The sequence below is a fragment of the Vicia villosa genome, unplaced genomic scaffold, assembly GCF_029867415.1.
Source record: "Vicia villosa cultivar HV-30 ecotype Madison, WI unplaced genomic scaffold, Vvil1.0 ctg.000589F_1_1, whole genome shotgun sequence".
NCBI classification, from domain to species: domain Eukaryota; kingdom Viridiplantae; phylum Streptophyta; class Magnoliopsida; order Fabales; family Fabaceae; genus Vicia; species Vicia villosa.
This window is the reverse complement of record NW_026705269.1, coordinates 207243-216566: the sequence shown is the minus strand read 5'-3', so window position 1 is coordinate 216566 and position 9324 is coordinate 207243. Positions and strand designations below refer to the sequence as shown.

The 9324-nt window shown below is 35.4% G+C and overlaps 1 protein-coding gene across 1 annotated transcript; it reads left to right on the top strand.

Moving 5' to 3' along the window:
* Positions 1-8139: 8139 nt before the first annotated feature.
* LOC131629674 (uncharacterized) lies at positions 8140-9012 on the top strand. Its single transcript, XM_058900456.1, has one exon. It carries the CDS (start codon positions 8140-8142, stop codon positions 9010-9012), a length of 873 nt encoding a protein of 290 aa, XP_058756439.1.
* Positions 9013-9324: the final 312 nt, after the last annotated feature.

The following is a 9324-nucleotide window of genomic DNA, read 5'->3' as shown; positions in this document are numbered from 1 at the left end:
CTTTCTCAAATTGGATCTGAGTGCAGAAGTCAAAGAACACTGTATGAGACTCATCCTTGTGTTTCAAGAACTTTACCCACGTCCATCTGCTATAGTTGTCTACGATGACTAATCCATATTTCTTACCTCTGACAGATGCTGTTTTGACTGGGCCAAACATATCAATGTGCAGAAGTTCTAGTGGCCTAGAGGAAGAGACAACATTCTTAGACTTGAATGCAGGTTTGGAAAAATACCCTTTCTGACATGCTTCGCAAAGAGCATCTGATTTGTATTTCATATTAGGGAGTCCCCTGACCAGATTAAGTTTTTTAATCTGAGAAATCTTTCTCAAACTAGCATGACCTAATCTTCTGTGCCAGACCCATTGCTCTTCACTAACAGACATAAGACAAGTAACCTTCTGATTCTTAAGATCTTAAGATCAATCTTGTAAATGTTGTTCTTTCTCTTGCCTGTAAATAGGATTGAGCCATCCTTCTGACTAATAGCTTTACAAGACTTTTGATTGAAGATTATGTCATAACCATTGTCACTTAATTGACTTATGGACAATAAGTTATGAGCTAATCCATCTACTAGCAGAACATTAGTTATGGAAGGAGAGTTACCAATGCTTATGGTTCAAGAGCCAATGATCTTGCCCTTCGGATTCCCTCCATACTTAACTTCTCCAGCAGATTTAAGCACCAGGTCTTGGAACATAGACATTTTTCCCGTCATGTGCCGCGAGCACCCAGAGTCCAGGTACCATGACATGTTTTCCTTTGTCTTCTTGGCTGCCAAGGATATCTGCAACAGGGATAATCTTTTCCTTAGGTACCCACATTTTCTTGGGTCTTTTATGGTTAGTTCTCCTCAAGTTCTGATTGAACTTGGGTTTAGCATGAAAATTAATAGGAGGTACAACATGATATTCCCTATTCTAAGCAACATGATACTTTATAGTGTGTGTCACATGCTTCTTGTTATGTGTAATGTGGAAACTTTTAGCATGTGATATGAGCATAATATCATGGGAGTGGCCATACTTGAATTGATCATACAAGGGTTTGTATGTGATTTTCATCTCATCAACAGATTCAAGTTTGTATGGGGTTTCACCCTCATAGCCTATGCCAACTCTCTTGTTTCCACTAACTGCATATATCATAGAGGCAAGTTGACTTCTTCCAATACCTCTAGATAGAAATTTTCTGAAACTCAAGTCATATTCCTTAAGAATATTGTTCATGCTTGGAATAGACTTTTCTGAACTAGAAGATGACTCAGCATATTTAGATAGTTTTAAAACTTTTTTCTTAAGTTCAGAATTTTCTAATTCAAGCTTCTTAGTTTCAGATGCAAAGAGCTTTCTCAGCTTTTTGTATTTGATAGTAAGCTTATCCTTGATTTCTAGAATTTCAGTTAAGCTAGAAACTAGCTCATCTCTAGACAGTTCAGAAAATACCTCTTCAGAGTCTGAGTCTAATTCTGATGTAGATTCTGATTCATCATCAACAGTGGCCATCAGCGTAATGTTGCCTGCTCGTCTTCAGAGTCTGACTCTTGATCAGAAGAATCTGAGTCATCCCAAGTAGCCATTAAGCCTTTCTTCTTTTCAAACTTCTTCTTGGGCTTTTCCCTCTGAAGCTTTGGACACTCATTCTTGTAATGTCCTGGCTCCTTGCATTCAAAGCATGTCACCTTATTTTTGTCAGATCTTCTGTGTCCAGATGATTCTCCACTTTCAGGCCTTTTAGAACTTCTGAAGTTCTTGAACTTTCTTTGCTTACTCTTCCAGAGTTGATTTACTCTTCTGGAGATCATGGAAAGTTCTTCTTCTTCTTCTTCTTCTTCTTCTTCTTCTTCTTCTTCTTCTTCTTCTGATTCTGACTCTTCAGAATCTTCTTCTTCAGCCTGAAAAGTGTTAGTGCATTTTTTATTATTTGATTTTAATGCAATAGACTTACCTTTCTTTTGAGGTTCATTTGCGTCCATCTCTATTTCATGACTTCTTAAGGCACTGGTCAGCTCTTCAAGAGAAACTTCATTCAGATTCTTAGCAATCTTGAATGCATTCACCATTGGTCCCCATCTTCTGGGCAAGCTTCTGATGATCTTCTTGACATGATCAGCCTTTGTATATCCCTTGTCAAGCACTCTTAATCCAGCAGTCAAAGTCTGGAATCTTGAGAACATTGCTTCAATGTTTTCATCTTCCTCCATCTTGAAAGCTTCATACTTCTGGATTAAAGCAAGAGCTTTAGTCTCCTTGACTTGGGCATTACCTTCATGAGTCATCTTCAAGGATTCAAAGATGTCATGAGCAGTTTTTCTGTTTGTTATTTTCTCATATTCAGCATGAGAAATAGCATTCAGCAGAATAGTCCTTGACTTGTGATGATTCTTGAATTGTTTCTTTTGATCATCACTTATTTCCTGTCTTGACATCTTAACTCCACGAGCATTTACAAGATGTCTGTAACAATCCAAGACTAGATCCCATAAGTCACCATCTTGACCAAGAAAGTAACTTTCAAGTCTATCTTTCCAGTATTCAAAGTTTTCACCATCAAACACTGGTGGTCTAGAATATCCATTGAAACCATTTCCATTGTTGTTTTGTTCAGGTGTAGGAACATGTGTAGGAGTTGAATCACATATATAGACTTTGTGTTTTTCTCCCTGAATTTTTTATCTAACACGGTTAAGTGCTTGCACCTAGAACCGACACTCTGATGCCAATTGAAGGATAGAAAAACACTTAGAAAGGGGGGGTTTGAATAAGTGTGACTTTAAAAACTTATAAGATAAAAAAAATGAACACAATTATTTTTGTCTTGGTTCGTTGTTAACGAAACTACTCAAGTCCACCCCCTTAGAGTGATTTACCTCAACTGAGGATTTAATCCACTAATCAAACTGATTACAATGGTTTTCCACTTAGATAACCTCTAAGTCTTCTAGAGTATACAGATCACAACTTGATCACTCTAGGAAATCACATCTTAAATAACCTCTAAGTCTTCTAGAGTCTACTGATCACACTGATCACTCTAGGAACCTTTTAAAATCAATGTAAAATAAAGTTTTCAAGAGTTTGAATTGCTTCTTATAAAGCTATAATAACAACAGTGATATTTCTCTTAAGTTCTAAACTTAACACTGACTAAATATTACAAGAGTTTGTGATGTTGAATATGAAGTTCGTGAGCTTTGAATTTGACAGCGTTTCAGTATTTTTCATAATAGTTGGTTAGCTGCTTCTGATCAAAACTTCCATATTTATAGGCATTTGAGAAGATGACCCTTGGGTTGCATTTAATGCATTGCGTGAATAGTATAGTTTTGCATTTAATGTTTCACACTTTTGTCAACTACCTCGAGCCATGCTTTTGCTGCTTTTACTGACTTTGCCTTTTGTAGCTTCTAACGTTCCTTTTGTCAGTCAGAGATTAGACTTAATAGCCTATCATCTTGTACTTGCTTCTGAACTCAGATTTGTGAATACAACGTTTGAATATCATAGTCAATCAGCTTGGTGCATAGCATCTTCTTGTCTTTTGACTTTGAAGAGCTTGAGCGTGATACCGTTCAGAACATCAGTGCTTCTGCTTCTGACTTCATGTTCTTCTGATGCTTCATAGTCCATGTTCTGATTCTGCTTGACCATCTTCTGATGTCTTGCCAGAGCATGTTCTGATGTAGCCATCCAGAACCTTATGAGCCGGTGCTTTTGAGCGCTGAATTGTGCATACTCTTTATATATTTCCTAAAATGGAAAATGCAAAGGATTAGAGTACCACATTGTCTTATACAAAATTCATATATAATGTTATCATCAAAACAAGAATATTGATCAAAACAAATCTTAATATAATCCAATGCCTTATTATAATGCACTCATGTCATTCATTTGAAGAGGAGAGCTTGATTCAATTGAAAATCATAAGAATGCAATTCATCTGGATAAAAAGTCAACTATCCAATACTACCTTTGACTTTTAGGAAATTTGGTCAACTATGGACTTTTGAAGATGAAAATCATTAACATTTGATTATTAAAGTCATTTGATCAAGAAAAATCAAGAAAATCAATCAAGAATAAAAAGTCAACAAAAGTCAAAGTTCGAAAGTTCACAGACTTAGAAAATATCCAAGTGTTTTTCAAGTATTTTAGCCATAACTTCATGTGCAAGTAACTTTAAAAGGAACTCAAAAGTATTCCAACATGAAAGTTGTAGATCTTGATCCATACAACAACTTTATCACATACAACTTTTTCTCAAAAGATGAATCATTTGAGAGTTATGGGATCATGAAGTTTCATACAAAAGACTTAGAAAATTTCTAAGTGTTTTAACCTAGTTTTTCCTTAACTTCATGGACATTTTTCACCAAGATCCAAGATGAATCTGAAGGGGAACCAAAGACCAAAGTAGAAGAGTTTTGCAAGAGCTTTCCAAAGACACCAATAGCACGAGATTTCAATGCTTGAGCTAAGAGATATGAATTTGTGAATAGGGCACCATAACACTTGATTTCAAGCCATTTCATGAAGAACCAAGTTTCAAACTTTGCATCAAATCTGTATAAACCTTTCTTGCAGACCCTATAACTTGTTCAAGACACCATTTACTTACTTTTGAGCTATGGACCAAGTGTTTCAAGCATTTTCCAAGAGTCCATTCCATTTCAAGACTAAAGGCAAGACTTCCATTTTGAAAAAAGCCAACTTTAATCACAAAGTCCACTCTCCTTGAGCTCCCACCTTGTTTCTTCTGCATACACTCAACCTAAATCTCAGACACAACATGTTTAAAGTGTCCAACCACTCCAAGCATGCTTGTACTATGCATTGGAACCATGTCTTGCAACATTGCTTCAAAAACAAGTTATGGAACCTTAAGACTCCATGTGATCGAACTAAAACCCTAATGTTTCTCTATAAATATAGACCATCTCTAAGATTCAAAAAACACCAGAAATTCCCCGCAATCTCTGTGAAACTCTTTCAAATCAGAGATGGCAAAATTTCTCCATTTTTGAGCTTTGAAGTCCATAACTTCGAAACTCTCTTCTCTTGTAAACTCTTGGCAAATTAACCATTCAAACACCTTCTATATAACATATAGAAACTTATGTATGCATTAGAATCCAACTGAAACACTTGAATATAAACCTCCATATCCCACTTGTTCATCATTGTAGGTCAAGGTCCACAGAGGAATCCAACACCTCTCAATCCAAGGTGAGCATTGTAATAGCTTCCTGGGAGTTCAGTGAAGCTAACAGGATCACTACAATACTTCCATACCTCCATTAATCCAGGTTTCGATCTCCAGTTTTTGAGGCACAAAACTTAACTTTGAACTCTATGGTTTAAGCACCAATTGTTGCATTTCTTGATACCAGGTTGTTTGTTTTGATGTGCTGAATGAAATCCCTAAGGTATTAGAGATTCATTGTTTATGTTAATCATTTAATATGAAATTGAAATTCTAGGGTTCTTCACGTTTTTTGAGAAATTCAAGAGTTACATTTAATATAAATGAATGAGTGATACATCATTAAGTTCGTGATTAAATTCTGAACATGTTTGCCTTTTACACTTTTGAAAATGGTTGAGTTTTGATGTTGATGAATTTCCAGAAAATCATAGTATCGTAAGGTTGAAGATGAAGTTTCATTTTTGAATTCATAAACTTGTTTTATTTTAAGTTTAATGCAATGTGTTTCATTAATGACTAAATGAAATGGCTCAGATGGCAAGCGTGCGCGTTACAAGGATTCACTATACAAGAGCGTGGGTTCAATCCACCGGTTTTTCAACTTTGTGAATTATTTTTATTTTTAAGTACTTAGAACTTCTCTTCATATATTATTTGCTAGAGGCACCTTATGATCATACAGAAGCACTTGGCTCAATGGCTAAGGATTTAGCTTGTAAAGGTGAGGGTGTGGGTTCAATCTTAAAATAAATTAGGTTTAAGAGTGCTTCAAAACCCTAATTTCAAAAACCCTAAATTGAAACATCTTTAATCCTTAGCTTCAACCATGTCAATATAACTTGTAGCTTTAATCCTTTTCCACTTGTGTTTATATACTTGTTGACTTTTATTCTTGTATCTTTATACCTTGTTTATATTATTATCATTGTATATATATAATTTCTTTACTAATACATGCATGAGATACTTATTCATCCATCATCCATCATATTCATTCATACAGGAATTGAAACAAAGGTATAAACATTCTCTTGTCCTTAAGCCATTTACATTTGAGTCTTATACATTGATATCTTTGTTATACTCACTTGTTTACTCTTATGATACACATGTTATCACACACATCACTTGAGGTATTCGTGATAGATTGCTTAAGTTATTGCTAAATATCAAAAGGAATGGGAATGGTATTGACTAAAATTGTCAAGGTACTCTATCTCTTTTTCCAAAACTGTTTTACTTTGTGCTTAGTATTGTTAAAGCTTTGCACCCCCACTTGTTTTGAAAATGGTTTTTTATTGTTAAAGCTCAACCTTTTTTAATAAACCCTTGGTTTTGTAATGCTAAAGCTCAACCAACCTCTTTTATTAAACCCTACCCTTGTATTGTTAAAGCTTGGATCTCTTTTTATTAAACTTGTTAAGTATTTTAAATCTTAACATTTTAAAAACCCGTTGAATATTGCTAAAGCTCAACACCCAAAAAGATTTTGCCACTTGGCTCTTTTATTTTCCTTTTAAGAGGAACTGCAAAAGCTCTGACTTCCCAATTGCACTTAAGGGGTATGTAGGCCTAAGATACGATATCATACCGAGCTCACTTTTAAAACCTTATTTCCTCACCCTTCCACTCTATTTAAACAAAAAAACACAAAAGTATTTTTATGACAATAATAGAAATTAAAAGGTTCCTACGACGTACCGTAGATGTGCGAGGTGCTAAAACCTTCCCCTTGCATAATAAACGCCTCGTACCCAAATCTCTAATAATTTTATTAGTTTTGATTTTAAATACTTTTGTGGGTTTTATTTCTCTCCTTCTTCCATTTCCTTTGGAAACAATAAAGTACGGTGGCGACTCTGTTAAATCTGAGCTAAGTCAATCAATGGATCTAGTCTCACAAATTTTCCCGCTACAAAAATGTGGCGACTCTGTTGGGGATACATTATTCCTAAGGGTTGACCCTATTTTTATTGTTGTATAAATTGTTATTATAAACAGCATATGTGAATACTTGTTACATTTTTTGGGTTGTATTGGGAAAGGGCTTGATTCCCCTTGTGGTGAGATAAATCCTAACCCGGATTTAAGTTCACTTATGATAGGAGATGGTAAAGCCATTTGATCTCGAGGCAGTAATCCCAAAGAAGTCAATTTGAGATACATCACTCATTGGAGGTCACTTTGAAAGTAATATTTGTTGACCAAGTTAATTGGAAAGACATCGTTGCGTTCAACTTGGTTGTAGAAGCTGGGGACCTAGAAACATCCTAACAAATCTTGGCTATTAGGACGTAGTGTGGAAACTGTATTTGGAATATTATCCAAACAAGCAAGTTAATTGCGACATTTATAATATCCAAGTTGAACGGTTTAAGTCTGGAACTTTTTAGAACCTTGTTCTACAGGTACGAAATAATCATAGTACACACCTTTGGGATGGGTAGAACTATGGCTCCATGCTCGTGACGTTGAACCCTTAAACCCCATGTTTTTACTATGTTTGCATCCATGCATCCATGCATTTTAAAACCAAAATATCTTTTGAGAAATTAAAAGAAACTTTTTTTGTAAACATTATATGAATGGAACTTGAAAGAAGAAAAACTAAGAGGTACACTTTCAAGAGTTTAAAGGTAGAAGAGTTGAGAAAGTTAGGATCCTTGATTATCAACCAAGATAGGTTATGTGACAAGTATGGAAAGATGTTATATCTCCTCAAGACAAAGATGAAGGAAGGGATTCTCTCCACATTGGCTCAATTCTATGATCCTTGTATCATCGTTTTACCTTCCCTGATTATCAACTTTTACCAACCTTGGAAGAATATGCAAGTATCATAGGATTTCCCATTACTATAAGGATTCCCTTTATTAGTTTGAAAAAAGATCCAAAGTCTCATGACATTGCAAATTTCACCCACTTAATGAAGGATGAGATTGAGAAGAATATGGTTACTAAAGGGAAATTACCTAGATTTCCTGCTCAGTTTTGGATAGAGAAAGCTCTCACCTTTTCAAAAGAAAGAAAGGAAGATGACTTTGAAGCTGTATTTTCCCTACTGGTTTATGGATTGTTATTGTTCCCAAATATTGACAACTTTGTTAATATGAATGTCATCAAAGTCTTTATGAAAGGAAACCTTGTTCCTACTTTGCTTGGGAACACTTACTACTCCATTCATTTGAGGAATTACTATGGAAAGGGAATGATCACATGTTGTACTCCTTTGTTATACAAGTGGTACATCTCTCATTTTCCAAATACCAATGATTTGTGGGACCTTCAAGAAGGACAAAGGTTGTCTCAAAAGATCATGACTTTCACCAACACTGATATTGATTGGACCAACAACTACTTTTGTAGAATGAAGACCCTAGATAGCTATGGTAATTTCCCCAATGTACATCTTCTTCGTATAAAAGGAGGAACCAATTATAGCCCTATTCTAGCTCGTCGTCAATTTGGGTTTCCTATGGACAAAAGACCAAGGAATATCTTATTGGATGGATTTTTCCTTGAAGAGGGAATAGAGGACAAAGACTTTAAAGAAATGACTGCTAATGCTTGGCATCCAAGTCATAGAAAAGAAATCAAAGATTGTAAAACAAAAGGGGATCTCTCACCTCAGCCTTTTGTGGAATGGATTAGTTCAAGAGCTGCTGAACTTAGGGTGCCTTATCTCCCTGAGACATCTTCACCTCCTATTGAAAAACCAGTTGCACGTGTTGTTTCTCCTCCAATAATGGAAGATCTCCAATTAGATCTAAAGAAGATGAAGAAATCACGAGAGTTTTAGAAGAACAGGTTTGAAGCATCAGAATGTGAGAAGGGTATGATGGAATATCTCTTTGATGAGAACTCAAAGAAAAAGATGACCTACTTTTCCTCCAAGATGGGTAGCTTATGGAAAAGGAAGCTAATTTCTAGGTATGCAAGAGAGAATAAGAGGAAGCAAGAAGAAGCACTCTCTCCTAAGGAAAATACAAGGAAGAGCATCATTGAAAAATTTGAAAAGGTTAAGCTGAAGAAGAAGAGTCAAGATGACATGGATACTTCACAATGAGATCTCATGGTTGCTTTTAGGACTCTTACTAGATTTTTTTATTAT

Excerpts from the sequence above, each read along its gene's own strand:
- LOC131629674 (XM_058900456.1), top strand. The coding sequence starts at position 8,140 with ATGAAGGATGAGATTGAGAAGAATATGGTTACTAAAGGGAAATTACCT.